Below are 21709 nucleotides of genomic sequence, written 5' to 3' on the forward strand. Positions count from 1 at the left end.
TTACAGTACGGTAACTTAGAAATTTTATTAGAACTTTTATGCTGTGCTATTACTAAGATAAATTATTCATAATATGAAAAAGACTGTGGAAACGATCTATCATTATAACAATATTTTGGTACGAGTGATAATGTTTTGTATCGATTATCGAATGATAGCAGTAATCACTTGACAACGTTATCATTTTATCAGTACGTCAACTGTTGTACTACTAGCGCCACTATCTAGCACACACGCAATAATCAGCGTACCGTAAACAATGGTCTGCAACTGTGTGTGTGTAGCTTGCTCGCTCGTTTGGTTGACAATCGCGATGTGATGTATCCTACATCATCGCATGCTAAGTTATATTTTCATCAAATTCTTTTAATTTTTATATTAGTTAACACATTTTTTTCTAAATGTTCTCTTTCGTTGTGGCTACGTTTCTCCGTTTTGATTTCTAAATATGTGTAATTTGCCGCCGAAGTTCCATTCAGTGTGTCGCCTTTGTTTATCATTCTGTGGCGATAATTGCAGTGATGTTAAACTTCCAATATTCGACCGTGATAAGGATAAATCACGACTTTCCGAGATGATAATCACATATTTGTCACTAATGGTAACTAATTTGCTATATTATTTCGATTCGGTGGTGTAAAAGATGTGTTATTCTCGTGTGAAAGTTTAGCATAAGCGTAAGAGATTGTGGATACTGATAAGCGCCATTAACTTTCTCGCGGGTGTTGGGTATTTTCGCATTGTGATATCATATTACGACCCACGCGTCGAGTGCTCGAGCGTATGACTAATGTCGTTCGTGGAAGTGATAGGCGAGGCGGGTGGCGAGCTGCATCACCGCCGCTTGATAACAAAGGAGCACACGGAGATCACCTCTCGAGCGCGCGAGCTGCTGCCGCGGCCGTCGTGCCCAACACCGTCATGCACTTTGTATTTATTAGGAATCGATAGTAAACCAGATCCTGCATGTGAAACCTTTCACATTTTATCTCCCAATACTGCTATTTTGGGAAGCAATATTTTCTAAATATAGCCAACCATAAAGTATGAGGGAGAGTATTATATTTTGTCCAATCAATGTTACCTTTGAGTGTCAGACCTATGATACATAACAGGTTTATTAGGTTTTTTATGTTATTACTCAGTTATCAGATTACCTAGAGGTGAATCATCAGTAATGATTATACTAGTAAAAGGTCAGTGGCCACATCATCTCACAGTGATGGAGATGTGAAGCTAATGTATTTGTGCCTAATGTTTGGAATACTTTTAGGTGTCACCTGAAGATATGCTGCCACAGGTGGTCTGTGGTAGTTGTGCAAGCAAACTTGATGAATTCCACACGTTTAGAGAGTTGTCACACAAATCAGAGCGACTTCTGGTACAATTTGTTCAGTATGCAAACTCACTCACAGGTCCTAAAGAGGTAGGTGTCTAAAAAATTATATTTATTTCCATAGTAAATATATAAACATAAAATTAGAACAATATCTACACCAGTACACTAATTACTAGAATACCTTTTATTTACTTGATGGAACAATTATTTTATTTGTAATAATAATAATACAATAAGATAAATACTGCTGTACTATGCAAAAGTGGTATCATCATTGATATTAAAGTACCGAATGGGCTGGGGCCTCGCATTCTTGTTGTACACTGCCTTAATTGTATTGACTAGAAGTCCGCATATCAACCCAATACCAACTACTGCTGCTACACCTAAGATACTCCACATAATATGTTTTGGTCTTAAGTCAGATATGGTGAAACTCTTCTTGGCTGCAAATGTAGTGTCAAACGCAGGGCAGAAAGACGCTGTTATGTTTGTGACGTAGGCTCCAGCCAACCTCATAGGTGCAGCACAACTATAATATAAAAATATATTTGTTTATGGTTGAAATGAATAATCAAGCTATCTTTGTCGTCGGAAAGTTACTTAGCAACTTTGTTATTTTGTTAAAAAACTGGTATGGTGTTTGTTTAGCAAATAACAAAATTGCTATAAGTAACTTATCTATAAATTACAGATTGATGACCATTAGTTATTATGGTAAAGGTAATTATAATGTGTACATATTATACTCATAATTCATAAAATATTCTTTGCCACAGCTTGGCCCACGTGAGTTTAGGTTTTTAAAAATTCCTGTGGGAACTCATTTTTCAGGATTAAAGTAGCACATATAAGTTCCTGCAAGCTTATATCTGAACCAAATTTCGTCAAAATTGCTTAAATGGACGGGCATTTAAAAATCTTGTAGGAACTCTTTTATTTTCTGGGAAAAAAGATTTTTATCTACAGAATGCAAGCTATTTCTGTACAAAATGACGTTTTGACAGTTTTTGCATGGATTTAGCAATTAACGCTCTACGAAACCGCTATCTCTTTCTAAAGGTCGATGTGGTCGTACAATATTTTCTGCCGCGTATCGTATACCAGGTACTAGTATATAATTATGCATGAATAAACAATTAGTGTTCAATGCTTGTTTAAGTTTTTAGGGTTCTGTACCTCAAAAGGAAAAATGGAGCCCATATAGGATTACTTCTTTGTCTGTTTTTAGTAAGGAGCCTATAATTTTAATCGAAACTAACTATCCTATTAGGTACTGTAGGAAAAACTTTTTTAGATACAGTTCTTGCAATTCACGAAGGTGAGTGGCTCATGCTTGTGTTTAAGTTGTATCGGTATATGTAAGGTACATTGAATGTGTGAGTTTGCGAGTGCTTGCTCGCGACTGATTCGTCCGACATGCACGCACACTTACGCAATGCCCGCGTTTCCGACGTAACTACAAGTAAAGTCCACTCGCCTTCGTGAATTGCAAGAATTGTACTTTTAAAAGTAACTTTTCAACTTACTATGGTATTTCTCCAGTTTTGAACTTAGTGCCGGCCTCCTGTTTAGTGACGATATTGGCCAAGTCACAGTTGCACAGCCAGCTGTTCCCACTCATTCCAAGGACCTCTAACTTGCTCCACGGTAGCAAATCTGTTGATAGCTCACTCAGGCTGTTGTCATCTAGGTACACCTGTTGAATGAGAGAACAATATATTACTGAAAAATGATTAGTGTAGTGATTGATTAGTGGTTAAGACGTCGCTCTCTTATTTGGGAAGTCAAGGATTCAATCCCAGGCATCTCTAACTTTTCGGAGTTTTGTGAGCTTTTTACTAGCTTTAACGGTGAAGGAAAACATCGAGAGGAAACCTGCATGCTTGACAGTTCTCCATAATATTCTCAAATGTGAGTGAAGCCCGTTAATCCGCCCTTGGCCAGCGTGGCGGACTACGGCCTACACACGTATCATTCTGAGAGGAGAACAATGCTCAATGCAAAGCCGGCGATGGGTTGATTATGATGATTAATGATGAGCTAGCGAACAGAACTAGACTAGTAATTATCTTTTAACAGAAACACATTTTATTAAATCGCAATTTAAAAAATCTGTACGATTAATCGTACCCACTGGCTCGATCCAGTTACGTCGATCCCTGTTTTTTTTTTTCAATTAAATCGGGCCTGAAGTAGAGAGAAATAGCCTCCAAAAGTGTGCCAAAACTGGATTTGTTTTATATTCGACGAATGAACATAAAGTTGAGTTTATGTTGATAACCGAAATTCTCGGCTCATCTCCACTCCACTCTGTATGCGCCCTAAGGATTATCGCACTAATTACATCTTTGGTGCTAACTGCAACGTAACCACGCGTCCAATCCACTAACGATGACATTCTCTTGATCTTATCAAATTGCGTTCCACTTGCGTTAGGTGATTATACTTCTAACCTGTGGCTAATTCTGTAGTGTACAATCTCTAAACTATACTAAATTGATAGGTCTAAATCTAGTGGTATCCTTTTCCACGGGGACCCTTATGAAAGGGATAGCAATCATTTAGACCTGACATTTTAGTTTAGTTCAGAGATTGTGTACACATAATTTTTACTTACAATAAAAAATGTCATCCCGACCGTATTTCGGCCAAGGGGCCTAACTTCATGGAGATCAGCCAACTGCGCGGGAGATATAGTGCACAAGTGTGTGCGCTAACACAGGTGCACTCACTATACACAAGGATGGGACGGAATTCCGACACAACCGGAGAGAGACCGCAGGACCGACGGTTTTACATGCTCTCCGAGGCACGGGGGTAAACACCACCAACTTCCTAACTCCGGGCCAGTAGGTATTGAGAATCTCTTAACAGAAAAATCCAACACTTTTTGGCCCGACTCGGGAATCAAACCCAGGACCTCGTTATCTGTTAACATGCTGACCACTAGACCAACGAGACAGTTATAGTATCCATATTGTCCCTATATAAAACGAAAAGTTGACTGACTGACTGACTGATCTGTCAACGCACAGCTCAAACTACTGGACGGATTGGGATGAAATTTGGCATGTAGATAGCTACGAGTATTAGAAGTAGACATCCGCTAAGAAAGGATTTTTGAAAATTCAATCCGTAAAGGGGTAAAACAGGGGTTTGAAATTTGTGTAGTCCACACGGAAGAAGTCTCGGGCATAAGCTAGTAATAGTATAAAGCAATATCGGCCTCTTTTTGGGTTCCCAGTAATAACTATCGGCGGCGGCTCTAGGCCGAATAGAGTGATGGCGATGGCGTGACTAATGAGTTTCGCCTATCTTACTCGTATGAGTCGAATATAGCTATGTATAAGTTTAGTATAGTCCATTGACTTATATATTACTTCGTAAGGACAGGGCCATTGAACAAGCAAAATGGCACCGACTCATTGGTCCTAAAATGTTTATTTAGCACCAAAGCAACCTCAGTGACGTCTGGATTTCAAACGGGTCGTTCATTAGTATCTAAGAGGTGGCGCTGATTTATTTGGTTCCAAAACCGTGAAAAATGTTGTTCTCTTGGGCATATCTTGTCATTTAAATATCGATGGTATAGTCAGTACCCAGGCCACTGTCCCACTGCACTGACTTATTTAAGGATGTTCCTTATTCTATTTTTGGTGGATTTTTTTTTCTTATTCGATTACAATTAGTTGGCTCTTGACTGCGATCTCACCTGTTGCCTGTTGGTAAGAGAACGATGCAGACTATCAATAAAGTTAAGCGCTCTATTAATTGGGAATTACTTTCCGAATTGACCCGAGCCGAATATAGAATTAGGGATTTCCCAGTTAAGCACACACCGAAGGCATCAAAATCCAAAACTAACATGTCTGTCACATAATATAGATAATAAACGATATTCTTACAAACCATCCTTTCTTGAAGATTAGTCCTTATAGAGCAAGATCCCGAGAGAGCCAGTCCTATCTTATTTTCTGAGTAGCAAAATTTGTGCGATCAAGTGGCAAATATGCGAACGTTAAAGGTACGCACAAACACTACTCTATCGAAAATAAGACAGTTCTGGTACTATTATATTGGGATCTTGATATTTGAACTAGATCGTCATTTACAGAGTAGATAGATAACTAGGTATTTTTCGCCGTTTTTTGCGATGTCTAGGTAAAACCACGCGGGAAAAGGTTACCGTACGATTATTTATTACTTAGGTCTTGGATGCTTATATCATAGGTTTTCCTCTTTTAAATTGTAGGTAAACTAATATCATTTAAGAAGCTTATGATACGAGTAAGATCTATCACATAAAAATTTGTACACAAATAATACGTAGGTACCTGCATGCCTAACTACGTAAGCAAACTTATGAAAACCCTTATTATAAATGCGAAAGTGTGTTTATTTGTTGGTTTGTTGGTTTGTCCTTCAATCACGTCGCAACGGATTGACGTGGTTTTTTGCGTGGGTATAGATAAAGACCTGGATAGTGGTGTCGTACTACGCAACATCGATATGGAAAAGTGGGACTTGTTTTCCATTTGGGTACCATAATATGGCAACCCTAGTCTAAATATATAAAACGAAAAGGTAACTGCCTGACTGACTGACTGACTGATCTATCAACGCACAGCTCAATCTACTGGACGGATCACGCTGAAATTAGGCATGCAGATAGCTATTATGACGTAGACATCCGCTAAGGAAGGATTTTTGAAAATTCAACCCCTAAGAGGGTAAAATAGGGGTTCGAAATTTGTGTAGTCCACGCGGACGAAGTCGCGGGCATAGACTAGTCGGATACAGACCTTTGTGTTATTGGGGTTTTTCAAACATTGCTAAGCCTCAGCATTAATATTTGAAGTCCGTTTGAAGCGGATTGTGTAAAAGTGAATGTATTGTATAGCTTTGCTTGGATTAGGTATATACCGCAGTGTTCACACTTATCAGTGATTCACCGAAAAATGCGGCGAGAAGATATTCGTTTACATTACGGAAACGACCAGTTGATTTCTAATCAAATTGAATAGATTATTTATAAGATTTTCAGTTCTATAGTATATTTTTCGTTTTTATATTGTTTGAGGTACGTGCCCGGGATCGAACCCCGGACCTTCCAAATAGGAGGCCGACGTTTTAACCACTATGCTAACTTCATCATCTCAGTATAAAGAATCCATACTAATATTGTGAATATGAAAGTGTGTCTGTCTTTTCGCGGCCCACCAGTTAACCGATTTTGATGAAATTTGGTACAGGGTTAGCTTACATCCCGGGGCAGGACTACTTTTTATCCCGGAAGATTAAAGAGTTCCCACGGGAATTTTAAGCACCTAAATCCAGCCGGATGAAGTCGCTATATCATCTATAATAGTTAAATTATAAAGTCATCAACATAGTTTATGATAAGTTGTGCAATCAACGGTTTATGATAACAACGATTATAATATACATATGATTGCTCAGCTGACCCAGTTTGTTTTCTTGTCAATTCGAAAAAATACAAGTGGGGCAAAGTAAATGCTTACACACTCTCGGACAATGTTTCACTGTGTCCTATTTTTTTTGTAAAAACTTGAAGCGCTACCTACCCATATTACAAATGCGAAAGTGTGTTTGTTTGTTGGTTTGCCCTTCAATCACGTCGCAACGGAGCAACAGATCGACGTGATTCTTTGCATGGGTATAGTTGAAGACCTGGAGAGTGACATAGGCTACTTTTTATCCCGGAAAATCAAAGAGTTTTCACGGGGTTTTTAAAAACCTAAATCCACGCGGATGAAGTCGCGGGCATCAGCTAGTACATAATATAAATATATAAAAGGAAAAGGTGACTGACTGACTGATCTATCTACGCACAGCTCAAACTACTTAACGGACGGGCTGAAATTTGGCATGCAGTTAACTATTATGAACGCATCCGCTAAGAAAGGATTTTTGAAAATTTAACCCCTAAGGGGGTGAAATAGTGGTTTGAAATTTGTGTAGTCCACTCGGACGAAGTCGCAAACATAAGCTAGTATATTATTAAACGTGTAAATTACTGGTGAAAGATGATAATTTTATAGCTATCCGAGTTCGAGAAATAGAATACAACAGCAACCAAAAACACTTATATTTTACGGTTATAATATAAGTATGTAATGGATCGATGAATTACGAGTATGATCGTGTTTATTTTGTGATGAGTTTGTTTAAATTATGAGGACGATCGGGCGTTATTTTTGGGATAAAAGTGATCGAAAATGTATATTTTGTATGATCAGTTTCCATTAAAAGATTTTTTAAATGCATTTTTTGTGATGGAACCACAAATTCGGTTGGTTTCGGATTTTTACTTTACTTGTGCTAAAAGACCTACCTGCCTTCCAAATTTTTTGTTTCTAGGTCAACGGGAAATACCAGCTATAGGTTTCTTGACAGACACGACAGACAGACAGACAGAAGACAACGCGATGATCCTATAAGGGTTCCTTTTTTCCTTTTGAGGTACAGAACCCTAAAAACGTGGACTACACAAAGTTACCTCTTTCAAAGTCCACTTGTCCTTAATCCCGCAGAAGGCGTTATGGCTGATGTATCGCAGTTTGCGGTTATGGCACAGATGTAGGACCCGTATGCTCTTTAGCGGTCTGAATGTGCTGCGTTTCTTTTGATTTCCTTGACGGGACTAGATAGACACAACAGACAGACAACGAAGTGATCCTATAAGAGGTACGGAACCCTAAAAATGTGGACTACACAAAGTTACCTCTTTCAAAGTCCACTTGTCCTTAATCCCGCGGAAGGCGTTATGGCTGATGTATCGTAGTTTGCGGTTATGGCACAGATGTAGGACCCGTAGGCTCTTTAGCGGCGTGAATGTGCTGCGTTTCACTTCCTCGAGATAATTGTTCTCGCCGACCTCCAGCTCGACGAGATTTGTTAACCCTGAAAGTTGTAGCATAAATCCCTTTATTCATGATTTTATAGGCTGATAACTGGTTTAGGAATTTAGTTGGTTTACTTATATCACAGACTAGCGACCCGCTGCGGCTTCGCACGGGTATAGCTTATTGCAATTTTTGTACGGATCTTTAATTTTTTTGAAAATAAAATTAAACGTATGTCACTCACGAATAATGTAGCTTTCTACTGGTGAAAGAATTTTCAAAATCGGTTCTGCAGTTCCAGAGATTACCCCCTACAAACAAACTTACAAACTTTACCTCTTTATAATCTTCTAAACCTATATAAAAATGAATCGCTAAATGTGTTGCTGATCGCAAATCTCGAGAACAGCTGAACCGATTTCGCTAATTGTTTTTTTATAATATTCCTTGGAAGTACGAGGATAGTTCTTACTTGGTTGGTTTAAAATTTAAAAATTTGAATCGACTGTTAGGCGGTACGAAGTTCGCCGGGGCAGCTAGTATTAGTATAGATTTCAATCCTTCATGGCGAGGAAACCTGCCGTTATTGATTACTAGCTAATGTCCACGTGAATTTAGGTTGTTGAAAATCTCTTGATTTTCCTGGATAAAAGTAGCGTCTTCGACTATGCCCATCTTCCACTGGGTAAATAAGTGCTAATTGTTTAAACTTACTTTAAAAAGATTTCAATGCTGATTTGGGTGATTCTTTCTATGAACAATATCAGAAATTGTCGAGGTGGTATCACATTAAAAAATAAATTATTATCATTGGTTTGTTGTCATACTCAGATTTTCTTACCTGTAAGTACTTTTTGAATTCTATGTTTTTTAACTACTTCGTTTATTAATATCTGCTTTGTTTACATCTTAATGGCATCCATACTTAATATTGTGAATGCGAAAGTGTGTCTGTATGTCTGTCTGCTAGCCTTGCACGGTTCAACAGTTCAACAGTTCAACCGATTTTGACGAAACTTGGTACAGCGGTAGGTTGCATCCCGGGGAAGGACATAGGCTACTTTTTATCCCGGAAAATCAAAGAGTTCCCACGGGATTTTTAAAAACTTAAATCCACGTGGACAAAGTCGCGGGCATCATTTAGTATTTTATATGGTTATATGGAATCTCACATAATTAACCTTGCAAAGTCATGCATTGCATTGTGATAGATGGTTACCTCTAACGTCAAACATGTTATCTTCGTATAATTAATCCATACTAATATTATAATTGCGAAAGTGGGTCTGTCTGTTTGCTAGCCTTTACAGCTCATCCATTCAACCGATTTATGCGAAATTCGATATAGAAATAGCTAGCATCCCGAGGAAGGGCATAGGCCACTTTTTATCCCGGAAAAATCAAATAGTTCCCACGGGATTCTTGAAAACCTAAATCCACGCGTAAGAAGTTGCGGGAATCATCTAGTAATTATATAAAGTTATATGAAACTATGTGAATAAATCAAACCGTGTCCACACTAATCAAAAAAAATCGTATGTTAAACGTTACATGCAGCGTACCTGCATGTTCGAAACCTTTTCCACGAAAAAACGTTGTGAAAGAGTTGTTTTTCGACGCAATACATTTTGTCGAACAAGGCGGTACCTACAACGCAAATTTTTTGGACTTTGTGTCTTTGTGTGGAGGCACCTTCGGATTTAAGTGATGCATTTTTATCAGCGGCATCTTAAAGCATATCTTTACATAATATCAATCATAATGTTGAGGGGTCATTTCTGTACATTGACCTTAAACATACTTTAAAGAGGATCTGAAGTGTAGACAATACTTAGGTATGTATACTTAGAACGACTTACCTATCCTATTTCCTTGAGTGATTCGACTCTGAGGAAAGAGTTGCACTTCTAAACGCCTAATTTTTGAATGGCTAAAAGAATGACGAAAATATTACGTTTGTAGATTTTATTTTTCCAGTTGCAATCTTCAACCGAATTTAGAACCGAATATAGAAGTATTTGTGGATCACTTTCGAGTCGAAAGGTCGAAATTGAACATATTACCTATCAGCCATCATACTGTTTTAAATAAAGTCACCAATAGGTACTTAACAGAGAAAATAGAAAGTCATCTTCATCTATACGAAATCCGTATTTTATGTAATGATTGTAAAATTCGTAATCAAGTTCTAGTTGCGTTACTGAGTAGTTTTTGATGATGTGCTTATAGAAAGTCTACACCGAAAAGTTAAGCTGATTCCTAGTTTCATGCCGAAATTGCATGCGCAACATAGTGATAAAAGGTTAAAATTTTACTATGGTAGGTATGGTCTAAGGCAATCGATTGCCTACCTCTCTATTGCATAATATTATAAACTTTTGATTATAATATCTAATTTTTAGGGTTCCGTACCTCAAAAGGAAAAACGGAACCCTTATAGGATCACTTTGTTGTCTGTCTGCCTGTCTGCCTGTCTGTCTGTCTGTCTGTCTGTCGGTCTGTCAAGAAACCTACAGGGTACTTCCCGTTGACCTAGAATCATGAAATTTGGCAGGAAGGTGGGACTTATAGCTGGCATTAGGGGAAAAATCTGAAAACCGTGAATTTGTGGTTACATCACACAGAAAAAAATAATTTGTGGTCATAAACTAATAATTAGTAGGTATTTTCTATTTTCGAAGTAAGATAACTACATATATCAAGTGGGTTATCATATGAAAGGTCTTCACCTGTGCATTCTAAAACTGATTTTTATTTATTTTTATGCATCATAGTTTTTGAGTTATCATGCAAAATGTCGAAAAAATACGACTGAATTACGGAACCCTCGTTGCGCGAGCCTGACTCGCACTTGGCCGGTTTTTAACTTTTCCCCCGTAAGAGATCGTGCTCCTTACCTCTACACTCCATAATTTTAAGTAAACCTTACCTATAAAACTGTCATCGTTGAGTTCGACAATGGGATTGTTGTTGAAGGTCAGGTATTGTAGAGAAGTGCCGACCAGGCCCAAGCTTTCCGGCACAGTTGCGAACTTGTTCCCGGAAAGGTCGATCTGGCGTAGGTTCACTAAACCTCGGAAGGCGTCTATCGGTATGCTGTCGATGTCGGTTTTGGCCAAATCTAGAACCTGTAACATTGTAATTTTTTTTTTCTTTTTTTTTTAAGAATATTAGCCATATTAAATGACTAATATTTCCCTTTCCTCTCCAACTAAGCGTAAAGCTTGTGCTAGGAGTAGGTGACAACAGTGCAACTGGCGGGGTTTGAACCTTTCGGTTTTCAGTCCACTCCTTTACCCGTTGAGCTATTGAGGCTTCAATTAAGGTTTAATCGACTATACTATTTCCTATTCATCGGAATATGAACGAGTATTTCGCTTTTATATTTATTAAGGTTTGTCTTTATATCTAAGACAAAAAGCTAATAAATCATCATCATGATCAACCCATCGCCGGCTCACTGCAGAGCACGGGTCTCCTCTCAGAGTTGTAGTAAGTAAAGCTTACAGGTGTACCCGCGGCTTAGTAATGAAAAATAACGTACCTCCAACTTGGTAGCACTGGATAGAGCGAGTACCGTGACATGATCGAGTATTTCAATAGGGTTGTTGTTCAAGTAGAGGCGGGTTAGGTTCGGTGTATACTGGAACAAGTATCGGTCCAGGGAGTGAATCTGGTTGTTGCCCAGATTCAACGTCTCCAACGCTATGCTTTTGTACACGCCATCTTTGTACGGTCCTTGGAATATTTCACTTCGAAGTACGTCTCCTGAAATTGTTAAAAAAGCAATAAATATCGGCACAGTTCACGACAGTAGGGAACTTTTAACAAACTGTCGAGGTTCCGATGTCACTGGCAGGCGCCTAATGTTAGTACATTTGATGCAGGTAACTCTAAGGTAGCCCTATTTTTCTATGACTTCACGTCACTATAGCCTAATATTTGAGACTAGCTGGTGCCCGCGACGTCGTTCGCGTGGATGGAGGTTTTTAAAAGACGCTGGGAACTCTTTGATTTCCGGGATAAATGTAGCCTGGGATTTTCGTGAACGGCGTTTAATCATGTAGGTTTGGTACAATGGCAAGCGGTAGGTACAATATTAATTCACCATCAACAGTGAAAGATAACATTGTCACGAAATCTGCACGAGTTCTCCATAATGTTCTCAAAGGTGTGTGAAGTCTGCTAATCCGTTCTAAGCCAGCATGGTGGACTATAGCGTCTGGGGCATGGATGTTACGGATATCCGCATCAATTAATGCAACTAATAACGACCTGCAAAGAAAGTGGGCGGGGCCAGAGTGGCGCGTGCTTCGCGCGTATTTGCTAGTTGATCCTTCGTTCGCCAATTCACCAATCAAAAAGTGTACAATGCTACCCAACGGGGGTGTCACTGATATTCGTGTCCGCATCCGCAAATGCGGAACATTCGCATAAATTCAGACATCCGCATCCGAGAATGTGAACTTCTAATAATAATTTAGTGAAACGTGTGGCTTGATTGGCTAACTTGATATGACTAATACCACATTAATTTAGGTTAGACATCCTTTATGATAGGCTTTATCATTATTTGAAATTTGATAATATTGTTACAAAAATAGCCATTATCATAATATTTTCCTCTTCCACTTTTTTTGTAACGTTACAATACAAATATCAGCTCGAGAAGGAGTTCCGCGAACGCAATAGACTTATCTGAGATCAGATACAGAGAATGTTTCTACCTATCTGATAACAGCGCTACTATTGGAGATATTTTCTTTTATATTATGCGCAACTAAATACGAAATGGCCAATCTAGTGCGTAAGGTCTTTACAATTTTAAATTACAATAAAAATATTGCAAGATTTTATATTTTATTGAAAAATTGCAGTTATTTAATTTTTTTGAAAAATAAACAGTTCCAATCACAAAAGTCGGCTAAAAAGTATATTTACGTATAAATCTACTATTAATAAATTGTCTTTTATAAACTAAGTAATTGTTTAGGCAGATACCTAGTAGTAGGTACCTAAGTGATTGTACCGTTCCAATATTATTTACCGAATCACATACTGATAACAAAGAAATTATCTGATACCATGATTTTGAAGTTAGTTTTACATTATAAACTCGCTTTCTTGTCGGTCTCTCTGTTTGTTTGTTTTATTTTATTTGTAATGTTACTCAAACGTAGGTATATAGTGCGCGACAGGTCGAGCTGGGAATCGGGTTGGGGAATCCCCGCACACTCGCACAGCTCCCGCCCTATCCCGGTGCGTGATAGCGCGGGTGACGTGCGGGTGTGCGGGGACGTTCCCCCGCCTCATACCCCGATTGCCATCTCGCCCTGTCCCGTGCTATATTTTCCTATTTCACGTAGGTACCTAGGTACAACACTAACGTTGCGCGAATACAATCTTGTTTACTCATTAGTCTAAGGCCTTTAAAGATTAATCAAACGAGCCAGATACGTACCAGATAAGCGGTTATTGCTCAGATCCAAGTACACCAACCGGTGGATATTATTGAAGGCATCGTCATTGATCTCATTGATTTTGTTAGACTTGAAACTAATAGCGATTCTGTTGCCCGGCACCGGTGGGAGCTCGGTCACATTCGTTATGCTGTTGTTGAAAAAGGTTATCAATACGTGCCCATCTGAAATATTACAAAAAAATAGGTCAATTGCTTTTCGGATTAGCACACGAAGGGTTCCGTACCATCGTACAAGGAATACCACTTTTTTCATGGCGGCCATTTTGAAATTTTTATTATTTGTTCTTCTTCTTCTTTTCTTGTCTATGGCTCTATGTACTGCGGTTTTGTTGTCCGCAATAATTCCGCCAATGTCAATTCAGTGGAGAGAACATCGTTGTAATTTGGTTCTTGAATTCCTTTCATGAGAGACTTTTCTTTCTAACCCACAGACTACAGTGTATATAAACCTTTGTTAGACCTAGACATCACAAGGACAACACAAGTTGTTAGTTTATACATTGGACAATTAGTATGATTTTAGTTTAACATAAAGGAAATATAACAATTAATAATATTATGACCGTTAAAACATTAAACATTGATGTTAGAGATACATTATAATTTAATATCATACAAATTAATATAATTGCATAGACATCTTAGGATCGAAGGGTTAGGAAAAGAGAGGAGATAAGGGAAATGAATTGGGCGAGGGATATTATGGGGTAGAAACTCGTACAAAGATATGGGGTGGTTATTATTTGTTGTTATAGCGGCAATAGAAATACACTTTCTGTTAAATCTCAGCTCTCTATCTATTACGGTGCAGGAGATACAGCTCGCTGACAGACAGACGGAGGGACAGCGGAGTCTTAGTCTCATTGGCACCTTTAGGGTACCAACGGGATAATGTTTGGACACTAACAACATAGGATTCATAAATAATGTACACGTAGATTCGATAGGTATTAGATATTAGTAGATAGTCATTGACTTATAGTAGATAGATACTAAATTGAACTGGGTGGTAGAGAGTTGCCATAAGGACCTATTTATACCTGGAAGGTTCTATTAAGGCGCTCCGCCCACGTCCGATAATCGGAGACTTATTTTAGTTGGCAAAAAATGAAACATACAGATTGCAATATTGAAACGCGCACGTCCTTACAAAAAGTCGGTCAAAATCTATGATAAAAATCGGTGGCCCGATTATGAAACCTACAAAAAGTCTGATGTGGGCGGAGCGCCTAAGCAGGTATATGTAAAACATTTTGTCAATGGTTTGCATTTTGTGTAGGTACCTACGTTTGGCTTGGTTTAAAGATTCATCTCCTTAAAATTCATGAATATTTCTAACACCAGAGGAACAACCAATAAGTACAACAGTACAGTAGTATAGATACTGTATATTGTAATTGAATTGCATCGAAATCGAAAAAGTTATTCATTTATAAGTAAACGTAAACATTGAAGTATTCAGATAATACTTAAAATGGGTGCAGCTTTAGATTAAGTATAAGAAATTATTAATTATTGATATTTTTTGTACAAATGCTTGATAAAATAAATGAGTAGGCCATTTCAATTCTGATAATTACGATTTGTTATCACATGCACATTGTTGAATAGACGAGTTATCAGGAAAAACGTTATTCAAGACAGTGAATCAAGAATCAAGATTAGTATAGTCTATATTTAGGTATGTCGTATAATAAATATGTAATAAATAAAAATATGTACTTACTACTTACTGTTGGCATACTTGTAATTTATTAAGTTGTTTTTATTTTTTTATGTTCGGAGTTTTGCAGTTAGATTTTGTTTATTAGCGTGGAAAGATATTTATTTATTTTGTAATAAATTTTATTCCTATAATAATGCATTTATCTAACTGCTGCTTAATGTATTATGTAAGCATATTCAATAAATAGTGAGATGAGAGATCTATTACAAATACGGATACGTAAAGCCTATACTATAGCATAGATAAGAAGAGCATACCTACATATAATGCTACTAGTACCGATGAGAAGGACAACAATTAATTATTATCACAACGAATGAGCGAGTTTTACTTTACTACCGGCATTACCTTGGTTTGAAACATTTTTCATCGCCTCGGGCCAATTATTAGGTATTCTGTCGACATTGCGCCTCGAACAGTTCAGCGTGAGATTGTTGACATCTTGAAAGAATATATCACAAGGGCCGTTTATCACCTCGCCGAGTGCGTGACTCGCGGAAACTAGGACACATAATATCACTAACACCTACAACAAAGAAACACCATAACTTATATAACAATCACAATGGATGCGCGAGCCGGCGCCGCTCGGGCATGCCTCGCTATCCTGCTGCTATCTCTACGTCTACTCACTCCAGGTATATCTCGTAAAAAGCACATCTTCCTCAAAATTAGAAAGGACACTGTACGAACACTTTCCGATAAAGTTGTGGTATTATCTTATCAGCCTCTCCGCGAGCGATATCACGAAGTGTCATGAAATTGAGCGAGCTCCTCATTGGTTAATGTTAATGTCTATTATCTCGCTATTAACACTGGCCAGCCTTTGTTCAAACGTTCTTACTCTTTTTATAGGATGTCCTGAATGTGACGGCGGACAAACTAGAAGAAATAATCAAGCCACTGAACGAATGCGAGTACGACGACGCGAGTAAACAGAAGTACGCCGAGATAGGGTCGCCGGACTCCACGGAGGAGATGAAGAACCTGGAGAGTCGGCAGGCGGCGGTCACACTACTTCAGATAAAAAACTACGACCCGACTAAGTACGCTGTGAAGGCGGAGGAAAGTCCTCACATAATGTTCAACAGCGTGCCGAGTTTACCGCCTTCCGACAGAGCGAGAGAGGTTATGCATTGTAATGCCGTCATCGACATTATAAGCAAGGCTGTCGCGGTCGCGCAGCGAGAAAACGAAGAATCTCAGAATTTCCCGCCTAATTATACGAGCGTCATTGACAGGACGCATGTGCCCGGCGTCAGCGAGGTCATCACATACACGCAGGAGTACCCTGAGGAGCAGTACAGCGCGTACGCAGCTCCGCACGCCGCCAGCCCCGGCAGCAACGACGACCATGACAACAAGGAGATGGACCTCTCGCTGTACGGCTGCATGAAGAACGAGTCGGTAGAGCAATCCGAACAAGCCGACCGGGAAGCCGGCGTCTTTTTACACAGAACCCTAACAAGCAATAAGTCCTCGAGTTTCGCGGAGGAGTACAAGCAGCACGTGTATGGCCGGACGAGTAAATCAAAACAGTCGAAAGAGAACGCGCCAGTATATGAAGATTGCAGCCAGAGCAGTAGTGGGTCAGACCCAGACAGATTACAAATGGATATTTCTGAAGTGTCGCAGGTAAGCATTTACAATGAGATGCCATTACTAACTTTAATTAACTTACGTGCTAATGACCAGGCTTATGTTATATCAAGTAGATGATATTGTAATGTCCCGCAATCTACATATACTCGATCCACGGTGAGAAGTTAGTATTGGGCTCTCTCTGTTACCTAATCCCATACAAATGACAAAGACAAAAAACTCAGTGGGCGACCATCCAACCAATCACAAGCGAACTTATGTTTTTGAAATGAACTTCGAATGTTATTTAATAGAGTTCTCTAATTACCGGAAAACATAGGTTTGTGATTGGTTGGCCACACAAAATGACCCTATACTAAGTTAGTATAGTCATTTTGTGTGATTGCGATATTGTTGACTGAAGTTAGTATTACTAACTTCTCTCCTTAAATAGAGCATAGCTTGGTTCACCCTCATGCTATTTGTCATTCAGAAAACAGTTTTTACTCTTCAATCAACAATATCGTAATCTTTATCATAAGGCACAATTCTGTAAAATAATATTAAAAGAGAGAGAGAATAATAAATAATAATTAGTTCTTAGTTTACGTCCTCGTAATCAGTAAGTGAGGGCGTTTTTTCGCGTTTGATATATGGGATTTGTTGCTCTATGGTTTAACTCAATGAAAATGACCATAAAATGGTAAAATGACTGATACTAATTATTTTCCATACGGTAATTAGTACGTAACTGTACTCGGCAAGTTCCTTGGAATGTGGAAGACAATATATCTTAAGTCAAGCATGAATGCACGACATCATTGTAAATCTTGACAATCAGTGTTACATTGTCCTCTTGTTTGTGAAGAGTTAACGTATTCTTAGACTGAGGCCACACGATGCGTTTCCGACGCGTTGCGGCGCCGCACCGCTGTGGATTTCAGTATTGGATGCCACACGGATAGTGCGTTGGCGCTCCGGCAGAAAATATGGCGATGCACTGCACCACCTGTCCCCGCCTCGTCTCTTGGGTCCCAAGTCCCTTGAGCGTGCGGTCCGCACGACGCCGTAACGCATTGCGTGGCATGGTACAGCGATTTTTATTTTATTAAAATGGCGAGCAAACAAGGAGGCGGATCACCTGATGTTAAGTAATTACCGCCGCCCATGAACATTTGCCGTACCAGAGAAACCACCAATGCGTTGCCGGCCTTTCAGGAACTTGTTGGTCCGCCCCTTGAATAACCCCATGTTGTAATCTAATGGGACCACCGCCGAAGGGAGTTGATTCCACAGTTTGCATGTGCGTGGAAAAAATGATTTCTAGGTAGGATGTCGCGGTGGCACCGCTCATGCGCTGCACCGCCAACTCAACGCGTTGTGTGGCTTCACCCTTACCTATCTATATACGTTCAACGATCTAGGAGTAACTATGTATTAAAAACATGATCCTTTGTTATGCAAATCGGAAAATATCGGTAAAAAATCTAGAATCGAATCAGTACCAAAACTTTACATTACAGGTTCTGTAGCCATTTTTAACTCAAAATGAACCAAAAACTGTGACTATAAGACAAGTTAGACTAACTACAGGTTTTAGCCATTCTATATCAATATGGGAATTCTTACTTCACTTTTATTTTTGTACTATATTATTTAATAGATGGCGACCGTGACTTCGCCCGCGTGGATTAAGGTTTTTAAAAATACCAAGGGAACTCTTCTATTTTCCAAGATAAGAAGTAGCCTATATCCGTGTACGCAATGCGAGCTATTCCTGTACTAAATAGATAATACCCACGTGCACTTGATTTTCCGGGACAAAAAGTAGCCGATGTCTGTCCCCAAGATGCAAGCTATCTCTATTACATTACAAACGTCAAAATCGGTTAAACGGATGGGCAGTGAGAGCTTGCAGACAGACAGACGGGCACACTTTCGCATTTATAATATTAGTATGGAATAGCTATTAGTTAGTATGGAATATGGAATAGCTTAGTAGGTTTTCCTATCAAATAAAAAGAAAATGACTATGAAATATTTGTAACTTTGTTAAGGACGACCCTGAAGAGACCCAGTCAGTACCATCAGCACAGTCATCACCGAAGCCGCCACACGATCCCGAGAGTGAAAAGGAATCGCTTTGGCAGGCTTTACACAAACAAAACGGTTTGTATTGTAAAAAATAATAATTATATGATTAATAGAATGAGAGCCGTGATAGCCTAGTAGATAAAACGTCCGCCTTATATTCGAAAGGTCGGGGGTTATATCCCGAGCCTCTTAACTTTTCGGAGCTATATGCGTTTTAAATAATCAAATATCGCTTGGGTGAAGGAAACCATCGTGAGAAAACTTGCACGCCTGAAAGTTATCAATAATATTCTCAAAGGTGTGTGAAATTTGCCAATCCGTACTTGGCCAGCGTGGCGGACTATGGTCTCTTCTCATTCATTTTAATTTTATTCGTTTATTTGTTCTTCTGATAAAAAGCTCTTCAGATATAAGTTATCCTTTCAATGTTTGTTTTTTTAAGCGTTTGGAAAAAAATACAGTAAATATCTTTGTTTTCAGGTCGGAGTGGTGGCGAAGCGACGCAACTGTTGCGACGGTTGATCAACAGCAAACACCTCGGTATGACCGTGTCACCGCTCAGAACTGCCACTCCTCCTTTGCCTACGCCTCTCATACCGCCCAATGGCGCCGTCTCACCGGTCAGTGAAATATCATTTTTCGTTTTAACATGTTCGTTGTAACTAGGGTCGGTTATTATGTGTGGTGGTGGCGGGGTAGAGACGCAACTGCCTAGTGGTTGATCAAGAGCAAATATCTCAATATAGCCGTGTCACTGTTCAAAACTGCCAATTCTCCGTTTCCTATGCCTCATACCGCCCAATGGCGCCGTCTCACCGGTCAGTGAAATATCATTTTTCGTTTTAACATGTTCGTTGTAACTAGGGTCGGTTATTATGTGTGGTGGTGGCGGGGTAGAGACGCAACTGCCTAGTGGTTGATCAAGAGCAAATATCTCAGTATAGCCGTGTCACTGTTCAAAACTGCCAATTCTCCGTTTCCTATGCCTCATACCGCCCAATGGCGCCGTCTCACCGGTCAGTGAAATATCATTTTTCGTTTTAACATGTTCGTTGTAACTAGGGTCGGTTATTATGTGTGGTGGTGGCGGGGTAGAGACGCAACTGCCTAGTGGTTGATCAAGAGCAAATATCTCAGTATAGCCGTGTCACTGTTCAAAACTGCCAATTCTCCGTTTCCTATGCCTCATACCGCCCAATGGCGCCGTCTCACCGGTCAGTGAAATATCATTTTTCGTTTTAACATGTTCGTTGTAACTAGGATCGGTTATTATTTGTGGTGGTGGCGGGGTAGAGACGCAACTGCCTAGTGGTTGATCAAGAGCAAATATCTCAGTATAGCCGTGTCACTGTTCAAAACTGCCAATTCTCCGTTTCCTATGCCTCATACCGCCCAATGGCGCCGTCTCACCGGTCAGTGAAATATCATTTTTCGTTTTAACATGTTCGTTGTAACTAGGGTCGGTTATTATGTGTGGTGGTGGCGGGGTAGAGACGCAACTGCCTAGTGGTTGATCAAGAGCAAATATCTCAGTATAGCCGTGTCACTGTTCAAAACTGCCAATTCTCCGTTTCCTATGCCTCATACCGCCCAATGGCGCCGTCTCACCGGTCAGTGAAATATCATTTTTCGTTTTAAGATGTTCCCTATAACTAGGGTCGGTTATAGGGAACTAGGGTCAGCTATTATGTGTGCTGGTGGCGGGATAAAGATGCAACTGCCTATATAGTCACTTGATCAACAGCAAATATCTCAGTATGGCTGTGTCACCGTTCAAAACTGCTACATCTTCGTTGGCTACGCTTCTCATACCGCCGTTTTACCGGTCAGTGAGGTCATTTTAGCATAGTCCCTGTAACTTGGGTTACGCCTACTCAGTGTGCTGATAGCGGGGCAGAGACGCAACTGCTGCCAGTGCTGCCACATTTGATCAATAGCAACACATCAATACATCTCGGTATGGCTGTGTCCCCACTCAGCACTGCCACATCTACGTTACCTACGCCTCAGGCGGCCCAATGCTGCCGTCTCATCGGTCAGTGACTATTTTTTCTAAGTACTGACATGTTCCATTAATAAGGACTGCTAGTGGTGGGACAGAGACGCAACTGTTGCCTTGATAATAGCTGAACAGCAAACATGTCGGTATGGCCATATCACCACTCAGAACTGCAGCACGATCACTTTTTGTTAAAAGTTAATGTATTTCCTAGCATACTAAGGATAAACAATAAGGAAATTTATTATGATGAGAAATACGAGTACTTGGTTATTTTATGTCTTCCTGTTTCATTCATATTCTGTGTGGATAGGAGATTTATGGAACATTCGTGGTTAATTATATTATAGTTCAATGTTTACCTGTCCTTGATATATGTATAAATGAAATTGAACTTTTGAAATAAACGCGAAATAACTTTTGTCGTAGAACGGTGAGTGGTCGAGCTCTGGGCGCGGGGCCGGCGCGGGCAACGCGGGCACGGCGCGCCGGAAGCAGAGCTGTCCCGCGCGCGCGCAACTCGTGCACGACGCGCCCAGCGCCTGGCCTGTTGCGCATGACAATGTGAGTACCTTCGGGGCAACTCACACCGGCTGAGATAGTCTTTCTTGATAACAAC

The 21709-nt window shown here is 39.7% G+C and overlaps 2 protein-coding genes across 2 annotated transcripts in view; one reads left to right on the top strand and one right to left on the bottom strand.

The window, feature by feature from the left end:
• Positions 1-224: 224 nt before the first annotated feature.
• Positions 225-21709, top strand: part of LOC117987411 (uncharacterized) — a 32612-nt gene continuing 11127 nt past the window's right edge. Inside the window, exons 1-6 of the mRNA XM_069502680.1 lie at positions 225-601; positions 1274-1426; positions 16272-17051; positions 19055-19166; positions 19572-19711; positions 21520-21654. Coding sequence (XP_069358781.1) covers positions 449-601; positions 1274-1426; positions 16272-17051; positions 19055-19166; positions 19572-19711; positions 21520-21654 — 1473 coding nt within the window. The 5' untranslated portion in view covers positions 225-448. The remainder of the gene's footprint in view (positions 602-1273; positions 1427-16271; positions 17052-19054; positions 19167-19571; positions 19712-21519; positions 21655-21709) is intronic.
• Positions 1432-16199, bottom strand: LOC117987403 (phospholipase A2 inhibitor beta-like). The gene is made up of 8 exons (XM_034974412.2): positions 16050-16199; positions 15765-15942; positions 13670-13852; positions 11753-11976; positions 11138-11336; positions 8088-8266; positions 2869-3038; positions 1432-1871 (listed from the first exon to the last, which is right to left on the bottom strand). The coding sequence occupies exons 1-8, from the start codon at positions 16074-16076 to the stop codon at positions 1592-1594; spliced, it is 1440 nt and encodes a 479-aa protein (XP_034830303.1). The 5' UTR covers positions 16077-16199; the 3' UTR covers positions 1432-1591.

This window comes from Maniola hyperantus, chromosome 13 (assembly GCF_902806685.2).
Source record: "Maniola hyperantus chromosome 13, iAphHyp1.2, whole genome shotgun sequence".
NCBI lineage: Eukaryota > Metazoa > Arthropoda > Insecta > Lepidoptera > Nymphalidae > Maniola > Maniola hyperantus.